Consider the following 21,952-nt stretch of genomic DNA (forward strand, 5'->3'; position numbering starts at 1 on the left):
GTTATGCTGAGGATCTGCAACAATATGCTGCAGAGTCAGACTGCCTGAAACTAAGCAAGGCCAAACAGGGCAGATATGAAAGAACAATGCTGAATAAAGCAGCTTTATGTAGAGTTTAACAAATGATACAGAGAATCAGGGAACTAGCTGGGAACTGGATTGGCTGGCTATATGGATACTTGGGGCAGCTTGCTATTGGATAAGTATGCTGGGAAAAAGGATGTATAAAAGCCTGTGTAACTTCCTGCTCTGGGTACAGGATTTGAGATTCAAATCTCCCTGTACCTATTTGAAGCTTCAAATAAACTTTTCTGCTTCTCCACCCCGTTGTGATTATTGGGTGTAGCACACCGGGTAACGAACCACTCAAGCTGTTGTTCAGCCTCTCGGCACTGAGTGCCGGCAACACACACAATCGACTATATAAAAACGCTTTCTACAAATCCGACTTCTATAAATTCGACCTAATTTCGTAGTGTAGACATACCCATATAAAGGTACAAAAGCCTCCCACCTGCTGCCCCCAGCCCCACCCCCATTTCACCCCATCCATGAGGCCCCAGCCCTGCCCTGCCTCTTCCTACCCCTTCCCCACCCCCAATCCAACCCTTTCCCTGAAGTCCCAACCCCAACTCCTTCCCATCCCTGCCCCTATTCCAACCTCTTCCCCAAATCCCCGCCCCTGCCCTGCCGCTTCTCCGCTTCCTCCCCTGAGCACGCAGCTCCCCGCTCCTCTGCCATCCCTCTTGGAAAGCGCTAAGAGCCACCAAACAGCTGTTTGGTGGCGAGAAGCACCTGGAGGTAGGCACAGGAGCTGGGACACAGCGTGCTGGGGCGGCGGGTGAGGGGAGCTTGGCAGCCGCAGGAAATAATTCCACAGGATGCATACGGCCCACAGGCCGCATGTTTGAGACCCCTGGTATAGGCTCTAGTCAACGTAGTTTGATTTTATTTCCCATGGAACAATTTCTTTCCAACCCTTCTCCTTGCTACCCCTCGAATCTCTACTCTCTGTGAAATCACTTGTCCTTGGTGTCACTCTGAAGGGATCTAGAGCTGTGTGTTGATTGGGGCAGAGATGGGAGGTGGAGCTGGTCACCTTGGGGCCCTGTTCCTTTGGGAGCAGCAGATCTGTGACTGCTGTGAGTGCCCTGTGGGACAGGGAATAGGTGCTGCAGGGGGACGCTCGGAGGACCGAGGGGTGAAGTGTGCCTATTGCCAACCTGGAAGGAGGTCACTCCCCCACAAAAGGCCTAGAGGGCACAGCTTGTGTGGCGTGTGGCCGAGGCAGTTGGGGAGCTGCCCCTCAGTGGGCACAGACAAGGCTTCCTCATGCTAGGTGCCCATGGAACTGCACTGGGGCATTAGGGCCAGCACAACTACAAATGGAGAGCGCCCCCTACTGACATCCCCCTACCAACAGCACAGGCCCCCTAGCACTGCACTAGGGCACTGGGGCCAGCACTGACTTCAAGGGAAGAGCATGAGCGTCCCCTACAGAGCCCCCACACCGCTCCCTACAACACGCAGGGTGGTAGATGAAGGTTACCTGAGCACACAACACCGGCATCTTCTCTGTGGTTACAGTTATTGTCTCCCCAAGGCCGAGCCCTGCATTCGGTGAGGGAAGCTTCTATCCCTGTGCAGTGAACGTCATCCAGCCAGATACGGTCTGATCCTCGCCCAAATCGAGCCCCTCCTGGGGCTGATAACGCCGTCCCACAGCCCAGCTGCCTGCACACGACTCTGGCCTCAGTTAAATCCCAGCTGTCATCACACACGGTTCCCCACTGCTGGTTGTGAAGCACCTCGACTCTCCCAGAGCATCTACTCGGACCATTCACCAGTCGGAGCTGAGCCACTTCTGAAATGCCTGAGTCTGCAAACACCCCAAGGGGATAAACAGTCAGGGAGGTTCCTGTGCATCCGATCAGTAGTGATGCTGGGGAACGTAGAGCCTCCCACTGATGGGTCTGAGCAGTCTCTGCAACAGCCTGTTAGGGGTTCACTCCCTGTCGATTAATCGCAGTTAACTCACGCGATTAACTCAAAAAATTAATCATGATTTTAAAAAGTAATCATTATTAATCGCAGTTTTAATCACACTGTTAAACAATAGAATACCAAATGAAATGTATTAAATATTTTGCATGTTTTTCTATGTTTTCAAATATGTTGATTTCAATTACAACACAGAATACAATGTGTACAGTTCCTACTTTATACTATTACTGTTAAAGTTGTTTTATCCAGCATGCTGGGGAATGGGGGATGCTGGTAAATGAAAAATGCCAGTTAACTAAGAGGGAGGGAGTTTGGGTGCGGGAGTGTCTGCGGGGATGGGGGTTGGAGCACGGGAGGGGGTGTGGAGCACGGGTTCCGCGAGGAAGTTTGGTTGCGGGCGGGGGCTCGGGACAGGCAGTTGGGGCACGAGATAGGGTGCAGGGTGCTGGATCTGTGGGCCATTCACCTCAGGTGGCACCCCAGAAACGGCAACTTGTCCCACCTGCTCCTAGGCGGAGGAGCGGCAGGTGGCTTGGCGCGCTCCCTCTGCCTGCAGGCACCACCCCCGCAGCTCCCATTGACCGTGGTTCCCAGCCAATAGGACCTGTGCAGCCAGCACTGGGAGGGGCAGCATGCTGAGCCACCTGACACGCCTCCGCTTAGGAGTAGCCAGACTCCAGGACAGGTCGCCGCTTGCGGGGAGCCATCCGAGGTGAGCGGCCCCTGGATTCATAGATTCATAGATATTAAGGTCAGAAGGGACCATTATGATCATCTAGTCTGACCTCCTGCACAATGCAGGCCACAGAATCTCACCCACCCACTCCTGCAAAAAATCTCTCACCTATGTCTGAGCTACTAAAGTCCTCAAATCATGGTTTAAAGACTTCAAGGTGTAGAGAATCCTCCATCAAGTGACCTGTGACCCGTGCCCCATGCTACAGAGAAAGGCGAAAAACCCCCAGGGTCTCTTCCAATCTATCCTGGAGGAAAATTCCTTCCCGACCCCAAATATGGCGATCAGCTGAACCCTGAGCATGTGGGCAAGAGTCACCAGCCAGATACCCAGGAAAAAATTCTCTGTAGTGACTCAGATCCCACCCCATCTCACATCCCATCACAGGCCATTGGGCCTATTTACCATGAATAGTTAAAGATCAATTAATTGCCAAAATCATGTTATCCCATCAAACCATCTCCTCCATAAACTTATCAAGTTTAGTCTTGAAGCCAGATAGGTCTTTTGCCCCCGCTGCTTCCTTTGGAAGGCTGTTCCAGAACTTCACTCCTCTGATGGTTAGAAACCTTTGTCTAATTTCAAGTCTAAACTTCCCAATGGCCAGTTTATATCCATTTTTTCTTGTGTCCACATTGCTACTGAGCTTAAAGAATTCCTCTCCAGTATTTATCCCTCTGATATATTTATAGAGAGCAATCATATCTCCCCTCAACCTTCTTTTGGTTAGGCTAAACAAGCCAAGCTCCTTGAGTCTCCTTTCATAAGACAGGTTTTCCATTCCCCAGATCATCCTAGTAGCCCTTCTCTGTACCTGTTCCAGTTTGAATTCATCCTTCTTGAACATGGGAGAACAGAACTGCACACAGCATTCCAGGTGAGGTCTCACCAGTGCCTTGTATAGTGGTACTAACATCTCCTTATCTCTACTGGAAATACCTCGCCTGATGCATCCCAAGACTGCATTAGCTTTTTTCACTGCCATATCACATTGGTGGCTCATAGTCATCCGGTGGTCAACCAATACGCCGAGGTCTTTCTCCTCCTCTGTTACTTCTAATTGATGCGTCCCCAGCTTATAACTAAAATTCTTGTTATTAATCCCTAAATGTATGACCTTACACTTCTCACTATTACATTTCATCCTATTACTATTACTCCAGTTTACAAGGTCATCCAGATCCTCCTGTATGGTATGCCGGTCCTTCTCTCAATTGGCAATACCTCCCAGCTTTGTATCATCCGCAAACTTTATTAGCACACTCTCACTTTTTGTGCCGAGGTCAATAATAAAAAGATTAAATAAGATTGGTCCCAAAACCAATCCCTGAGTAACTCCACTGGTAACCTCCATCCAGCCTGACAGTTCACCTTTCAGTATGACCCGCTGTAGTCTCCCCTTTAACCAATTCTTTATCCACTTTTCAATTTTCATATTGATCCCCATCTTTCCCAATTTAACTAAAAAGAAAAGGAGTACTTGTGGCACCTTAGAGACTAACCAATTTATTTGAGCATAAGCTTTCGTGAGCTACAGCTCACTTCATCGGATGCTTACTGTAAAAAGTGTAGAAGATCTTTTTATACACACAAAGCGTGAAAAAATACCTCCCCCCACCCCACTCTCCTGCTGGTAATAGCTTATCTAAAGTGATCACTCTCCTTACAATGTGTATGATAATCAAGTTGGGCCATTTCCAGCACAAATCCAGGTTTTCTCACCCCACCCCCCCCACAACCCACTCTCCTGCTGGTAATAGCTTATCTAAAGTGATCACTCTCCTTACAATGTGTATGATAATCAAGGTGGGCCATTTCCAGCACAAATCCAGGGTTTAACAAGAACGTCGGGGGGGGGGGGGGGGGGGGGGAGGGGGGGAGGAAAAAACAAGGGGAAATAGGTTACCTTGCATAATGACTTAGCCACTCCCAGTCTCTATTCAAGCCTAAGTTAATTGTATCCAATTTGCAAATGAATTCCAATTCAACAGTTTCTCGCTGGAGTCTGGATTTGAAGTTTTTTTGTTGTAATATCGCAACTTTGGAGTGGAAATCTATCAACTGCATGAAAAAACTTGCACAGATACAGACAGACATCCTCTTCCTTTCCAAATGCAAACAGATGGACATCGGACCAAAAGGACTGAAGGTAAAAAATCCATTACAATCTACATACCACACAGACTGTGCTGACAGCTTGTGCCACACGCTCTCAAAGAAACTGCGGAATCACCTGATCAACATCCTCTACAGCAAACAGGGAAAGATTAAGAATGAGCTCTCAAAAATGGATACTCTCATAAAAAAACAACCTTCCACACAAACTTCCTCGTGGCTGGACTTTACTAAAACTAGACAAGCCATTTACATCACACACTTTGCTTCTCTACAAAAGAAAAAGGACACTAAACTTTCTAAACTACTACATGCCACAAGGGGCCACAGCAATGGTTCCCTCAACCCACCCAGCAACATTGTTAACCTATCCAACTATACTCTCAGCCCAGCAGAAGCAGCTGTCCTATCTCGGGGCCTCTCCTTCTGCCCCTCCACCCCCACGAACATGATACAGTTCTGTGGTGACCTAGAATCCTATTTTCGACGTCTCCGACTCAAGGAATATTTCCAATATACCTCTGAACAACATACTAATCCACAGAGACCTCCCTACCAACACTACAAAAAGAAGGATTCTAGGTGGACTCCTTCTGAAGGTCGAAACAGCAGACTGGACTTCTACATAGAATGCTTCCGCCGACGTGCACGGGCTGAAATTGTGGAAAAGCAGCATCACTTGCCCCATAACCTCAGCCGTGCAGAACACAATGCCATCTACAGCCTCAGAAACAACTCTGACATCATAATCAAAAAGGCTGACAAAGGAGGTGCTGTTGTCATCATGAATAGGTCAGAATATGAACAAGAGGCTGCTCAGCAGCTCTCCAACACCACTTTCTACAAGCCATTACCCTCTGATCCCACTGAGAGTTACCGAAAGAAACTATAGCATTTGCTCAAGAAACTCCCTGAAAAAGCACAAGATCAAATCCGCACAGACACACCCCTGGAACCCCGACCTGGGATATTCTATCTACTACCCAAGATCCATAAACCTGGAAATCCTGGGCGCCCCATCATCTCAGGCATTGGCACCCTGACAGCAGGATTGTCTGGCTATGTAGACTCCCTCCTCAGGCCCTACGCTACCAGCACTCCCAGCTACCTTCGAGACACCACTGACTTCCTGAGGAAACTACAATCCATCGGTGATCTTCCTGATAACACCATCCTGGCCACTATGGATGTAGAAGCCCTCTACACCAACATTCCACACAAAGATGGACTACAAGCTGTCAAGAACACTATCCCCGATAATGTCACAGCTAACCTGGTGGCTGAACTTTGTGACTTTGTCCTTACCCATAACTATTTTACATTTGGAGACAATGTATACCTTCAGATCAGCGGCACTGCTATGGGTACCCGCATGGCCCCACAGTATGCCAACATTTTTATGGCTGACTTAGAACAACGCTTCCTCAGCTCTCGTCCCCTAACGCCCCTACTCTACTTGCGCTATATTGATGACATCTTCATCATCTGGACCCATGGAAAAGAAGCCCTTGAGGAATTCCACCATGATTTCAACAATTTCCATCCCAACATCAACCTCAGCCTGGACCAGTCCACACAAGAGATCCACTTCCTGGGCACTACAGTGCTAATAAACGATGGTCACATAAACACCACCCTATACCGAAAACCTATTGACCGCTATTCCTACCTACATGCCTCCAGCTTTCACCCTGACCACACCACACGATCCATCGTCTACAGCCAAGCTCTGCGATACAACCGCATTTCCTCCAACCCCTCAGACAGAGACAAACACCTACAAGATCTCTATCAAGCATTCTTACAACTACAATACCCACCTGCGGAAGTGAAGAAACAGATTGATAGAGCCAGAAGAGTTCCCAGAAGTCACCTACTACAGGACAGGCTTAACAAAGAAAATAACAGAACGCCACTAGCCGTCACCTTCAGCCCCCAACTAAAACCCCTCCAACGCATTATTAAGGATCTACAACCTATCCTGAAGGATGACCCAACACTCTCACAAATCTTGGGAGACAGGCCAATCCTTGCCTACAGACAGCCCCCCAACCTGAAGCAAATACTCACCAGCAACCACATACCACACAACAGAACCACTAACCCAGGAACCTATCCTTGCAACAAAGCCCGTTGCCAACTGTGCCCACATATCTATTCAGGGGACACCATCACAGGGCCTAATAACATCAGCCACACTATCAGAGGCTCGTTCACCTGCACATCCACCAATGTGATATATGCCATCATGTGCCAGCAATGCCCCTCTGCCATGTACATTGGTCAAACTGGACAGTCTCTACGTAAAAGAATAAATGGACACAAATCAGATGTCAAGAATATAACATTCATAAACCAGTCAGAGAACACTTCAATCTCTCTGGTCACGCAATTACAGACATGAAAGTTGCGATATTACAACAAAAAAAACTTCAAATCCAGACTCCAGTGAGAAACTGTTGAATTGGAATTCATTTGCAAATTGGATACAATTAACTTGGGCTTGAATAGAGACTGGGAGTGGCTAAGTCATTATGCAAGGTAACCTATTTCCCCTTGTTTTTTCCTACACCCCCCCCCCCCGACGTTCTTGTTAAACCCTGGATTTGTGCTGGAAATGGCCCACCTTGATTATCATACACATTGTAAGGAGAGTGGTCACTTTAGATAAGCTATTACCAGCAGGAGAGTGGGTTGTGGGGGGGGTGGGGTGAGAAAACCTGGATTTGTGCTGGAAATGGCCCAACTTGATTATCATACACATTGTAAGGAGAGTGATCACTTTAGATAAGCTATTACCAGCAGGAGAGTGGGGTGGGGGGAGGTATTTTTTCATGCTTTGTGTGTATAAAAAGATATTCTACACTTTCCACAGTATGCATCCGATGAAGTGAGCTGTAGCTAACGAAAGCTTATGATCAAATAAATTGGTTAGTCTCTAAGGTGCCACAAGTACTCCTTTTCTTTTTGAGAATACAGACTAACACAGCTGTTACTCTGAAACCAATTTAACTAATAATTCCCTAATTGGCACCGTATCAAACGCCTTACTGAAATGTAGGTAAATTAGATCCATTGCGTTTCCTTTGTCTAAAAAATTTGTTACTTTCTCAAAGAAGATCAGGTTGGTTTGGCACGATCTACCTTTTGTAAAACCATGTTGCATTTTGTCCCATTTACCATTGACCTCAATGTCCTTAACTACTTTCTCCTTCCAAAATTTTTCCAAGACCTTGCATACTACAGATGTCAAAGTCTACAGGCCTGTAGTTACCCCAATCACTTTTTTTTCCTTTCTTAAAAATAGGAACTATGTTAGCAATTCTCCAGTCATACGGTACAACCCCTGAGTTTACAGATTCATTAAAAATTCTTGCTAATGGGCTTGCAATTTCATGTACCAATTCCTTTAATATTCTTGGATGAAGATTATCTGGACCCCCCGATTTAGTCCCATTAAGCTGTTTGAGTTTCGCTTCTACCTCAGATATGGTAATATCTACCTCCATATCCTCATTCCCATTTGTCATGCTACCATTATCCCTAAGATCCTCATTAGCCTCATTAAAGACTGAGGCAAAGTATTTGTTTAGATATTGGGCCATGCCTAGATTATCCTTCACCTCCACTCCATCCTCAGTGTTTAGCAGTCCCACTTCTTCTTTCTTTGTTTTCTTCTTATTTATATGGCTAGAGAACCTTTTACTATTGGTTTTAATTCCCTTTGCAAGGTCCAACTCTGCTTGACTTTTAGCCTGTCTCACTTTATCCCTACATGTTCTGACCTCAATAAGGTAGCTTTCCTTGCTGATCTCTCCCATCTTCCACTCCCTGTATACTTTCTGCTTTTTCTTAATCACCTCTCTGAGATGCTTGCTCGTCCAGCTTGGTTTACAACTCCTGCCTATGAATTTTTTCCCCTTTCTTGGGATGCAGGCTTCCGATAGCTTCTGCAGCTTTGACTTAAAGTAATCCCAGGCCTCCTCTGCCTTTAGATCCATACGTTCTTCAGTCCAATCCACTTCCCTAACTAATTTCCTTAATTTTTGAAAGTCAGCCCTTTTGAAATCGAAAACCCTAATTGCAGATTTCTTTTTGTTTATCCTTCCGTTCAGTTTGAACTGAATTAGCTCATGATCACTTGAACCAAGGTTGTCCCCTACAACCATTTCTTCTATGAGGTCCTCACTACCCACCAAAACCAAATCTAAAATGGCATCCCCTCTAGTCGGTTCAGCAACTACTTGATGAAGGAATCCATCAGCTATCGCATGTAAGAAAATCTGAACCCTTTTATTATTACTAGCACTTGTCCTCCAGTCTATGTCTGGGAAGGGAAAGCAGTGGATGTATTGTATCTTGACTTTAGCAAAGCTTTTGACACTGTCTCCCACAGTATTCTTGTCAGCAAGTTAAAGAAGTACGGGCTGGATGAATGCACTATAAGGTGGGTAGAAAGTTGGCTAGATTGTCGGGCTCAGCAGGTAGTGATCAATGGCTCCATGTCTAGTTGGCAGCCGGTGTCAAGTGGAGTGCCCCAGGGGTCGGTCCTGGGGCCGGTTTTGTTCAATATCTTCATAAATGATCTGGAGGATGGTGTGGATTGCACTCTCAGCAAATTTGCGGATGATACTAAACTGGGAGGAGTGGTAGATACGCTGGAGGGGAGGGATAGGATACAGAAGGACCTAGACAAATTGGAGGATTGGGCCAAAAGAAATCTGATGAGGTTCAATAAGGAGAAGTGCAGGGTCCTGCACTTAGGACGGAAGACCCCAATGCACAGCTACAGAATAGGGACCGAATGGCTAGGCAGCAGTTCTGCGGAAAAGGACCTAGGGGTGACAGTGGACGAGAACCTGAATACGAGTCAACAGTGTGCCCTTGTTGCCAAGAAGGCCAATGGCATTTTGGGATGTATAAGTAGGGGCATAGCGAGCAGATCGAGGGACGTGATCGTCCCCCTCTATTCGACATTGGTGAGGCCTCATCTGGAGTACTGTGTCCAGTTTTGGGCCCCACACTACAAGAAGGATGTGGATAAATTGGAAAGAGTCCAGCGAAGGGCAACAAAAATGATTAGGGGACTGGAACACATGAGTTATGAGGAGAGGCTGAGGGAACTGGGATTGTTTAGTCTGCGGAAGAGAAGAACGAGGGGGGATTTGATAGCTGCTTTCAACTACCTGAGAGGTGGTTCCAGAGAGGATGGTTCTAGACTGTTCTCAGTGGTGGAAGAGGACAGGTCAAGGAGTAATGGTCTCAAGTTGCAGTGAGGGAGGTTTAGGTTGGATATTAGGAAAAACTTTTTCACTAGGAGGGTGGTGAAACACTGGAATGCATTACCTAGGGAGGTGGTGGAATCTCCTTCCTTAGAAGTTTTTAAGGTCAGGCTTGACAAAGCCCTGGCTGGGATGATTTTATTGGGGATGGGTCCTGCTTTTGAGCAGGGGGTTGGACTAGATACCTCCTGAGGTCCCTTCCAACCCTGATATTCTATGATTCTAAGTTGAAGTCTCCCATGATCACGCAGTTTCCATTACTATTTACTTCATTAAAAACATTAAAGAGGTCTCTATCCATATCCAAATTGGATCCCGGCGGTCTATAGCTCACCCCAAGCACTATCCCAGGGGAGGCTCTGGTAGTTTTCTTCCCCAATGTGATTTTTGCCCAGACAGACTCTGTCTTATCCATTCCACTGCTTCTTATTTCTTTACAATCTACCTCATCATTGATAGACAGTGCTACTCCACCACCTTTGCCTTTATTTCTGTCTTTCCTAAACAGCACCGACCCTTCCATACCCGTAGTCCAGTCACGACGACTAGGCCACCAGGTCTCTGTCCTCCCTAGAATATCTGGTTTCACTTCCTGCACCAGTAGCTCTAGTTCCTCCATTTTGTTACCCAGGCTCCTCGCACTGGGGTACAAACATCTTCATTTTTGCTGTTTGGCCTGGCTCGCATTCTGTACCTGATTAGGCCCGGTCACTCTACAGCCAGTATGACCTATTAGTCTGGTATCCACACTGCCCTTCCTCCTTGGATCCAACTGGATCCAACACCCCGCACCCCCTCTCCTGTACTAAGCCCCCTCCCACACCCAAAGTCCTTCCCAGAGCCCTTGATCCGCACCCCATCCTGCGCCCCAACGCCCTGTTAGCCCTGCACCAACCGGACTATAAATCAGCATTTCAATGAAAATCAGAAATGCTGATTTATAGAGCTTTCCAGTTAGAATCATAGAATATCAGGGTTGGAAGGGACCCCAGAAGGTCATCTAGTCCAACCCCCTGCTCAAAGCAGGACCAATTCCCAGTTAAATCATCCCAGCCAGGGCTTTGTCAAGCCTGACCTTAAAAACCTCTAAGGAAGGAGATTCTACCACCTCCCTAGGTAACGCATTCCAGTGTTTCACCACCCTCTTAGTGAAAAAGTTTTTCCTAATATCCAATCTAAACCTCCCCCACTGCAACTTGAGACCATTTCTCCTCGTTCTGTCATCTGCTACCATTGAGAACAGTCTAGAGCCATCCTCTTTGGAACCCCCTTTCAGGTAGTTGAAAGCAGCTATCAAATCCCCCCTCATTCTTCTCTTCTGCAGGCTAAACAATCCCAGCTCCCTCAGCCTCTCCTCATAACTCATGTGTTCCAGTCCCCTAATCATTTTTGTTGCCCTTCGCTGGACTCTCTCCAATTTATCCACATCCTTCTTGTAGTGTGGGGCCCAAAACTGGACACAGTACTCCAGATGAGGCCTCACCAATGTCGAATAGAGGGGAACGATCACGTCCCTCGATCTGCTCGCTATGCCCCTACTTATACATCCCAAAATGCCATTGGCCTTCTTGGCAACAAGGGCACACTGCTGACTCATATCAAGCTTCTCGTCCACTGTCACCCCTAGGTCCTTTTCTGCAGAACTGCTGCCTAGCCATTCGGTCCCTAGTCTGTAGCTGTGCATTGGGTTCTTCCGTCCTAAGTGCAGGACCCTGCACTTATCCTTATTGAACCTCATCAGATTCCTTTTGGCCCAATCTTCCAATTGGTCTAGGTCCTTCTGTATCCTATCCCTCCCCTCCAGCGTATCTACCACTCCTCCCAGTTTAGTATCATCCGCAAATTTGCTGAGAGTGCAATCCACACCATCCTCCAGATCATTTATGAAGATATTGAATAAAACCGGCCCCAGGACCGACCCCTGGGGCACTCCACTTGACACCGGCTGCCAACTAGACATGGAGCCATTGATCACTACCCGTTGAGCCCGACAATTTAGCCAGCTTTCTACCCACCTTATGGTGCATTCATCCAGCCCATACTTCCTTAACTTGCTGACAAGAATACTATGGGAGACCGTGTCAAAAGCTTTGCTAAAGTCAAGAAACAATACATCCACTGCTTTCCCTTCATCCACAGAACCAGTAATCTCATCATAAAAGGCGATTAGATTAGTCAGGCATGACCTTCCCTTGGTGAATCCATGCTGGCTGTTCCTGATCACTTTCCTCTCATGCAAGTGCTTCAGGATTGATTCTTTGAGGACCTGCTCCATGATTTTTCCAGGGACTGAGGTGAGGCTGACTGGCCTGTAGTTCCCAGGATCTTCCTTCTTCCCTTTTTTAAAGATTGGCACTACATTAGCCTTTTTCCAGTCATCCGGGACTTCCCCGGTTCGCCACGAGTTTTCAAAGATAATGGCCAGTGGCTCTGCAATCACAGCCGCCAATTCCTTCAGCACTCTTGGATGCAACTCGTCCGGCCCCATGGACTTGTGCACGTCCAGCTTTTCTAAATAGTCCCTAACCGCCTCTATCTCCACAGAGGGCTGGCCATCTCTTCCGCATTTTGTGATGCCCAGCGCAGCAGTCTGGGAGCTGACCTTGTTAGTGAAAACAGAGGCAAAAAAAGCATTGAGTACATTAGCTTTTTCCACATCCTCTGTCACTAGGTTGCCTCCCTCATTCAGTAAGGGGCCCACACATTCCTTGGCTTTCTTCTTGTTGCCAACATACCTGAAGAAACCCTTCTTGTTACTCTTGACATCTCTGGCTAGCTGCAGCTCCAGGTGCGATTTGGCCCTCCTGATAACATTCCTACATGCCCGAGCAATATTTTTATACTCTTCCCTGGTCATATGTCCAACCTTCCACTTCTTGTAAGCTTCTTTTTTATGTTTAAGATCCGCTAGGATTTCACCATTAAGCCAAGTTGGTCGCCTGCCATATTTACTATTCTTTCGACTCATCGGGATGGTTTGTCCCTGTAACCTCAACAGGGATTCCTTGAAATACAGCCAGCTCTCCTGGACTCCTTTCCCCTTCAAGTTAGTCCCCCAGGGGATCCTGGCCATCCGTTCCCTGAGGGAGTCGAAGTCTGCTTTCCTGAAGTCCAGGGTCCGTATCCTGCTGCTTACCTTTGTTCCCTGCGTCAGGATCCTGAACTCAACCAACTCATGGTCACTGCCTCCCAGATTCCCATCCACTTTTGCTTCCCCCACTAATTCTACCCGGTTTGTGAGCAGCAGGTCAAGAAAAGCACCCCCCCTAGTTGGCTCCTCTAGCACTTGCGCCAGGAAATTGTCCCCTACGCTTTCCAAAAACTTCCTGGATTGTCTATGCACCGCTGTATTGCTCTCCCAGCAGATATCAGGAAAATTAAAATCACCCATGAGAATCAGGGCATGCGATCTAGTAGCTTCCGTGAGCTGCCGGAAGAAAGCCTCATCCACCTCATCCCCCTGGTCCGGTGGTCTATAGCAGACTCCCACCACTACATCACTCTTGTTGCACACACTTCTAAACTTAATCCAGAGACACTCAGGTTTTTCTGCAGTTTCGTACCGGAGCTCTGAGCAGTCATACTGCTCCCTTATATACAGTGCTACTCCCCCACCTTTTCTGCCCTGCCTGTCCTTCCTGAACAGTTTATAACCATCCATGACAGTACTCCAGTCATATGAGTTATCCCACCAAGTCTCTGTTATTCCGATCACGTCATAGTTCCTTGACATCACCAGGACCTCCAGTTCTCCCTGCTTGTTTCCAAGGCTTTGTGCATGTGAAGTTGGTGAAGTGTTGGATAAAACAGCTTTTACTGTATTTTGGATTAACAATATTAGCGCTGTAAAAATGGTAAAAGAAATAGTATTTTTCAGTTCACCTCATACAAGTCCTGTAGTGCAAACTCTTTACTGTGAAAGTGCAACTTACAAATGTAGAATTTTTTTTGTTACATAACTGCGCTCAGAAAAAAAACAATGTAAAACTTAGAGCCTACATATCCTCTCAGTCTTACTTCTTGTTCAGCCAATCATTCGGACAAACAAGTTTGTTTACACTTTCAAGAGATAATGCTGCCTATTTCTTATTCGCAATGTCACCCGAAAGTGAGAAGAGGGGTTTGCATGGCACTTTTGCAGGTAGCATTGCAAGGTATTTACGTGCCACATATGCTAAACTTTCACATGCCCCTTCATGCTTCAGCCACCATTCCATACGACATGCTTCCATGCTGATGATGCTCGTTAAAAAAGTAATGTGTTAATTTAATTTGTGACTGAAATTCTTGGGAGAGAATTGTGTATCTCCTGCGATGTATTTTACCAGCATTTTGCCATATCTTTCCTATTACAGTAGTCTCGGATGATGATTCATTACATGTTGTTCGTTTTAAGAACACGTTCACTGAAGATTTGACAAAACGCAAAGAAGGTACCAATGTGAGATTTCTAAAGCTAGATACAGCACTCGACCCAAGCTTTAAGAATCTGAAGTGCCTTCTAAAATCTGAGAGGGGCGAGGTGTGGAGCATGCCTTCAGAACTCTTAAAAGAGCAACACTACAATGCAGAAACTACAGAACCTGAACCACCAAAAAAGAAAATCAACCTTCTCCTGGTGGCATCTGACTCAGATGATGAAAATGAACTTTTGTAGGTCTGCACTGCTTTGGATCGTTATCGAGCAGAACCCATCATCAGCATGGACACATGTCCTCTAGAATGGTGGTCGAAGTATGAAGGGACATATGAATTTTTAGCACATCTGGCACGTAAATATTTTGTAACCCTGGGTACAATAGTGCCATGTGCATGAATGCCTGTTCTCATTTTCAGGTAACATTGAAAACAAGAAGCAAGGAGCATTATCTCCTGCAAATGTAAACAAACTTTGTCTGACAAACAAACTTTTGTCTGTCTGAACAATTGGCTGAATGAGATATAGGACTGAGTGGATGTGTAGGATCTACAATTTTACATTGTTTTATTTTTGATTGCAGTTATTATTTGTAAATCATTCTCCTTTCCTGATAAAGAGATTGCACTACAGTACTTGTATGAGGTGAATTGAAAATATTATTTCTTTTGTTTCTTTTTTACAGTACAAATATTTGTAATAAAAAATTAATATAAAGTGAGGGTATGCTATTATTGTGTAAAGGTGCGATTAATTGCATGTTTAATCATGATTAATTTTTTAATCTCACAATTAATTATGATTTTCATAATAACTTGACAGCCCTACTCCCCACCACGACCATGCAGTCACCTGTGGGGTGGACCAGGGTAGATGAGAGACAGGGCACAGAAATTCATGGGCTGTGTAGGAGAGGAAGTGAGGAAGAACCCTGTCTCCAGCCACATCATTGGGGCATATTACAGGTTCAGGAGTAATTAGCTGAGATGGAAATCACCCGGAGTGATGGTGGTAGGAACCCCACACTTCATAAAGGGATCCCTCAGTGGCTACAGGATTCATTCAACCCCAAATCCCATAAATGGAACCCATGGTTACCCAGCACCCCATTCGTGCTGTAGTGGGGCAGGGGAATCACAGCGATCAGCGACGAGGAGGGTCTCTCACAGAGGCGCACGTACTGCTCCCTGCAGCGCAGGCCCTAAGTGCTGTGCTGCGGCACTGGGCTCAGCACTGACTGCGAGGGGAGAGCGCCCCCTACTGAGCCCCCATCCTGCTCCCTGCAGCGCAGGCATGTAGAACTGTGTGGGGACAATGGGGTCAGCACCGAGACCGTGGGAAGAGCGACACTTACTGTGACCCCGAACTGTCTCCCTTAGCACCATGCTGGGGCACTGGGGTCAGCGCTGATTCAGGAGAGCTGGGTCTGTGCTGAAAGTTTCCCAGCCCAATCCCTGCACCACCCACAGTGACATGATGGATGAAGGTTACCTGAGCACTCGACGCCAGCATCTTCTCCGTGGGTACAGTTACTGTCTCCCCAAGGCTGAGCCCTGCAATCGGAGAGGGCAACTTCTGACCCTGTGCAGTTCACATTAGCCAGCCAGATATGCTCAGATCCTTGCCCAAAGTGAGCCCCGACGGGGGCTGATAACGCCGTCCCACAGCCCAGCTGCCTGCACACGACTCCAGCATCCTGTAGGTCCCAGCTGTCATCACAGATGGTTCCCCACTTCTTGTTATGAAACACCTCGACTCTCCCAGCGCAGCGACTCGAACCGTTCACCAGTCGGAGCTGAGCCACTTCTGAGATGCCGGATTCTGCAATCACCCAAGGGAATAAACACTCAGCGAGGCTCCTGTACGTCTAATCTCTCATGTCCCTGGGGAATGTAGCGCCTTCTGCTGACGGGTCTGACCAGTCTCTGCACACAGCAACTACCTATCAAGGGCTCCCCACCACTGACCAGGCTAATTACTGGGGCAGTGTTGAAGTTTTTCCACTCCCCTCCCAGCCAGCTCTCACCTAGTTAGGCAGACTGGACTGCAGTCTGACCTACTGCTCCCACTAGAGCACTTAATGAAAAAGATCATCCCCTCCTCCCCCCAGCACTGCCTTGATGTAGAAGCTGGTGGGAACCTCCTGGGGAGCAGATTTACACCCTCACTCTTGGGGCTGGAATTCGCTCCAGTAGGATACTGTGCAGTGCTGGGGGATAGACGCTGCCATAAGCATATTGGTGATTGGGAGATGAACACAGTCACCGGTGTCCTTAGTGGCTGCCTTAGCCTGACATCAGCATCGAATTTACATGTGTTGGCTCCATAGCTCCTGAAAATGTCACCCAGAGTCCATCCCCCTGAGAACCGCCTGGAAAGCAGTGACGGCTGCCAGGAATCTGCTGCGCTCCAGGCTGACAAGGGTTGTGCCCCGTGCAGAGGCAATGCACACTTCCTCCAAGCAGATCGGACCCCTCCTGAAGCAAACACCTGCCCCTGCGATTCCTCCTGACTTGCCACGACTGACTTGGCAACATCGTTTTGTGGCAACCATTGCTGCAGTGGGGTGTAGTGCTGCCAGTCCAGGACCAGTCTCAGATGAATGATGGCAGAGCTGGGCTGACAACTGTGCACTCACAGAGGGGCAGCAACTCTGGGATAGAGAGACTGGCTTGCTCATGGATTTTCAGAAGCCCTAACTTGTATCTGCCTATTTGCAACCTGGGATACAGATCCTGGACTAGGCTTAATGGGCCCTGACTAGACTGACCTGAGGAATTGCTACAATGCAGAAATGAGACTTAGCCCGATATTCTCCGTCTGCCTGTGGGGCAGCAATACAGACAGTCACACGTGGTCGTGGTGGAGGAGAGCCCCGTCAGAAGAGTGGACTTTAAGGATGCACAGTCAGATGGCTGAACAAGCTAGAGATAAGCGTAACCCACACACCTCCTGGGTGTGGTATTGTATCCCATCTACTGGCACTGAGACCACTTAGGAGAGAGCAATTAATGAGTCTGCTCTACAGCCTTAGCTAACAGCCAGTTTGCTTTTAGCTCATGTGATAGAGGCTCATGCACTGAGCTCCAGAGGGCCCAGTTTGATCCTGTCCACGGATGACCAGGGTCTGTCAGCATTACATAAGCAAGGTCTGAATGACCCTCTTCCCTGACAGCTAGTGATGAGCTGGGGAGGGGGAAAGGCTTCAGGACCAGACGGTATTTACATGCACACACCCACTCTGCCTAGATATCCAGCAGACAGAGCTGTGTTGGCTGGTGCTGGGTTACAAATCACTGTGTATTTGAATGCAGGGCTAGTGAAATGTTGTTATCCTGATTGAGAAAAGGGCAGCAGAACTGGGCTTAGCCTGCCCTGACTGAGGGGGTCACCCAAAACTGAACTAAACCCACTAACCAGGGGGCTTAGACACCAGACCCCTATCAAGAGTGAGACGGGGTGGAGATGGGTGTTCCTGCTGAGGCGTGTGGGCTCTGTGTAAGAGGTCTAGGCATAGTTTAATCTGCCCCTCCCCACTCTTCAAAGGTAGAGCTAATTAAGGCTCCATTAGGAGTCTTTTGGGATTAAGTGATCACTAGAGCAGAAATCATCTGCTGTGACACAGTGTTTCTGCCCAGCCTGCTTCAGCACTGAGGTCTCTCCACTAAGAGCTGGGGGGAGCCTCAAGAGAGCAACCTGCAGAGGTCACAGTAGAGAGGCCGGGGGCAGCAGGAGGTGAGGGCGAGCAGAGTGATGAGTGGCTGGCAGGGCAGCTGCCACCAGAGCAAGCACCCAGACAGGAGAGCGAGCCAGGCGCTCTCCTCCCCGCCCCCGTGGTGGGAGCTGAACTCACACAGGTGCACCTCTGAACTCTGGGTCTTCACTAACCAAAGACAACCACTGTGAGAGGGGTCAGTGGAGGGACAAGGGAGGGGCACATTAAAGGAACTTTGGGTTGCTGGATTCAAGATCCTGAGGCAAAAGATACTGCCCAGCATAAGCTGGGATAGGTGTTTTGCTCATGGTTTTATCTGTTTCCGGCATTTTCCAAAGTTAATGCTGCTGGGCTTCCCTGCTTTTATTTAAAAAGTTTCTTTTCTGCACTAAGACTCTGCTCACAAGAGGGGAAGCTTTGCCTCGTAGAAGCACCTAGGGGGTGGTGTGTAATTGTCCCCGGTTACTGGGGTGGGTGCTCAAACCAGACCTGTGTTATATTCCTGGAAAGGAACCCCTAGATATTGAACCCGGCCCTGGTCGCTGCCAACTCCACTGGCAGAAGGTTTCATAGATATCGACTTGTGACATACACAAAAGAAGAAGACTCCCTGCACTGACATGCAGCCACTTCTGGGGCAGGACAGGGCAGCTGAGAAACAGGACAAGGAAATATGTATGCTGTGTAGGACAGGAAGTGAGGAAGAATCACATGTCCTACATCTCAGCTCTTGGGAAAATTACAGGTTCTTGGCTTATTTCCTGAGATGGAAATTAGCCAGAATAAAGTGATTAGGAACCGAACTCTTGAGAAATTGGCCCTGGATTTTTAGTTTGAGTAAATGGCTGCAGGCTCCATTGACACAAAATCCAACCAGTGGAAGCTGCAGATACCCAGGTCCCCATTGTGGACGCTGGCCCAGAGATAACTAGACACCAACTGGCAGAGAGCAGAGGGATGCCTAGAGTTTTACGGGGATCCCCTAGGTGAGATATATGCACAATAGCTCACCAGAGGTGGCATGTGAGGTCTCTACCAACAGCCAGCAGCCAGCTGGTCTCCCTAATAGAGGCAAGATCTTTGTATGGGACACAGTTGAAGAGAGATGTAAAATGTGGAATATGACGCTCCAGAAGTGTGGAAGTGAAGCTTGTCACCTGCACCATGGCAATCCCTTTGGCTGAGCCAATCAGCACATAGAACAAAGCACAGCCATGGAGACAGGCTATATGCACTGTCTGGGCCCAGTGGGGGCCTGAGAATTTGCAAAGACCAAGGACCCTCAGCACAAGTCTCCAAAGAGAGACCTCCTCTGGGAAGAGACAATGGTCTGTACCTACAAAGAAAGAGGAGAGGGGACAAGAGCTGCCTTTCACCCAGGAGGTGGCTGACAGTGTTTGTCTCAGGAACAGGAGATCACAGCCAAGCCTGGAGTAAAACCCCGGAAGGACTGTGGGGTGAGTGTTGCTCTACCAGACAGAAAAGAATCTCGTTCAGTGAGTCTAGGCACTAGTCAAGGTGGTTTGATTTTATTGGCCATGGAACCATTTCTTTCCAACCCTTCTCCTTGCTACTCCTCGAAACTCTACACTCTGTGAAATCACTTGTCCTTGGTGTGCCTATGAAGGGATCTAGGGCTGTGTATTGTTTGGGGCAGAGATGGGAGCTGGAGCTGGTCAGCTGGAGGCCCTGTTCCTTTGGGAGCAGCGGATCTGTGACTGGGCGGAACAGGGGCTGGGTGCTGCAGGGGGATGCTCGGAGGGCTGGGGGCTGGAGTGTGCCTCTCACAACCCAGAAAGAAGCCACCCCGTGAGGCCTAAAGGGCACAGCTTGTGTTCTGTAGCCAGGAGAGTCGGGGAGCTTCCCCCCAGCGGGCACAGACAAGGTTTCCTCATGCCAGGGGCCCATGGCACCACACTGGGGCATTGGTGTCAGCACAACTGCAAGGGGAAAGCACCCCCTACTGACACCCCATCCCCCTATCTGCAGCACAGGCCCCTTGACACTGCACTAGGGTACTGGTGCCAGCACGGACTTCAAGGAGAGAGCGCCCCCTACTGAGCCTCCACCCTGCTCCCTGCAGCACAGGCCTATAGAACCGCTCAGGGGAATTAGGGTCAGCACAGCGTGTGAGAGGAGAGCACCCCCTATTGGAACCGCCATATAGCTCCCTGAAGCACAGGCCCCAAGCACCATGCTGGGGTTAGTAACGGTTGTGAGGGGACAATGCCCTGTAATGAGCTTCCCACGCTCCTCCCTGCCACATGCACGGTGCTAGATGAGAGTTACCTGAGCACACAGCACCAGCATCTTCTCCATGGTTACAGTTATTGTCTCCCCAAGGCCGAGCCCTGCATTCAGTGAGGGCAGCTTCTGTCCCTGCGCAGTTGACGTCATCCAGCCAGATATGGTCTGATCCTCGCCCAAATCGAGCCCCTCCTGGGGCTGATAATGCCATTCCACAGCCCAGCTCCCTGCACACGACTCCAGCATCAGTTATGTTCCAGCTGTCATCACACACAGTTCCCCACCGTTGGTTGTGAAGCACCTCGACTCTCCCAGCGCAGCGACTCGGGCCATTCACTAGTCGGAGCTGAGCCTCTTCTGAAATGCCAGAGTCTGCAAACACGCCAATGGAATAAACTCTCAGGGAGGTTCCTTTGCATCTGATCAGTAGTGATGCTGCGGAACGTAGCGCCTCCCACTGGTGGGTCTGAACAGCCTCCACACACAGCTACCGCCTATCAGTGGGTCTCACTTCCACCACAGATATGCAGCCGCCACAAGGGTGCAGCTGAGAAACAGGCGAGGGAAATCTGGCCCAGTCATTTAGGCAGGACATGGGGAAGAATTCTGCATACAGTCACCATGGTGCCAAATATTAAAGGTTCATAGCTCATCAGTTAAGATGCTAATTGGCCGGGGCAATGGGGTTAGGAGCCTGATGCTTAACAAAGTGACCCAGGGTCCCTACTCCTTGTGAATGGCTGCAGGCTCCATCTGGCACTGAATCTGATCAGTGGGATTCATAGACTCCCAAGGCCCAAAGTGCCCCCTCTGACCACCTAGTCTGACCTCCTGTGTAGCACAGGCCAGAGACCTGCCCCAGAGTAATTCCTAGGGCAGATCTTTCAGAAACATCCAATCCTCATTTAAAGATTGCCAGTGAGGGAGGATCCCCCACAGCCATTGGTAAACAGTTCCAACAGTCAATAATCCTCATCATTACAAATTTGCACTTTATTTGTAATCTAAATGTGTCTCTCTTCAACTTCCAGCCTTCGGATCTTATGAAACACTTTCCTGTAAGATTGAAGAGTCCTCTATTATCACATTTCTGTTCCCCATGATGGTAATTATAGACTGTGATCAAGTGACCCCTTTACCTTCTCTTTGTTAAACTAAACAGACTGAGCTCGTTGCGTCTGTCACCACAAGGCAGGTTTTCTAATCCTTTGATCATTCTCATGGCTCTTCTCTGAACCTTCTTAAATTTATCAGCATCCTTCTTGAATTGTGGGAACCAGAACTGGATGTGATATTCTATACCTTGTGGGAGCGCCCTGTAACCCCCATATTCCTCATTTACATATAATTGTGATATTGCATATAAAGCATGCCACGTGAGGTATCATGGGAAAGGTTATGATCTGCTGAAAGCCATTGTTCCATCTAAATATGTG

The 21,952-nt window shown here is 48.2% G+C and overlaps 1 protein-coding gene across 2 annotated transcripts in view; it reads right to left on the minus strand.

The window, feature by feature from the left end:
- The window catches only part of LOC140902092 (scavenger receptor cysteine-rich domain-containing protein DMBT1-like), a 92,086-nt gene that overhangs the window by 60,204 nt on the left and 9,930 nt on the right, over positions 1-21,952 (minus strand). For both annotated transcript variants that reach the window (XM_073321783.1, XM_073321782.1), the window contains exons 5-7: positions 20,559-20,888; positions 16,046-16,375; positions 1,550-1,879 (exon numbers count right to left, since the gene is read on the minus strand). In XM_073321783.1, the coding sequence (XP_073177884.1) occupies positions 1,550-1,879; positions 16,046-16,375; positions 20,559-20,888 (990 nt within the window). The remainder of the gene's footprint in view (positions 1-1,549; positions 1,880-16,045; positions 16,376-20,558; positions 20,889-21,952) is intronic.

The sequence above is a fragment of the Lepidochelys kempii genome, chromosome 23 (assembly GCF_965140265.1).
Source record: "Lepidochelys kempii isolate rLepKem1 chromosome 23, rLepKem1.hap2, whole genome shotgun sequence".
Classification (NCBI taxonomy): domain Eukaryota; kingdom Metazoa; phylum Chordata; order Testudines; family Cheloniidae; genus Lepidochelys; species Lepidochelys kempii.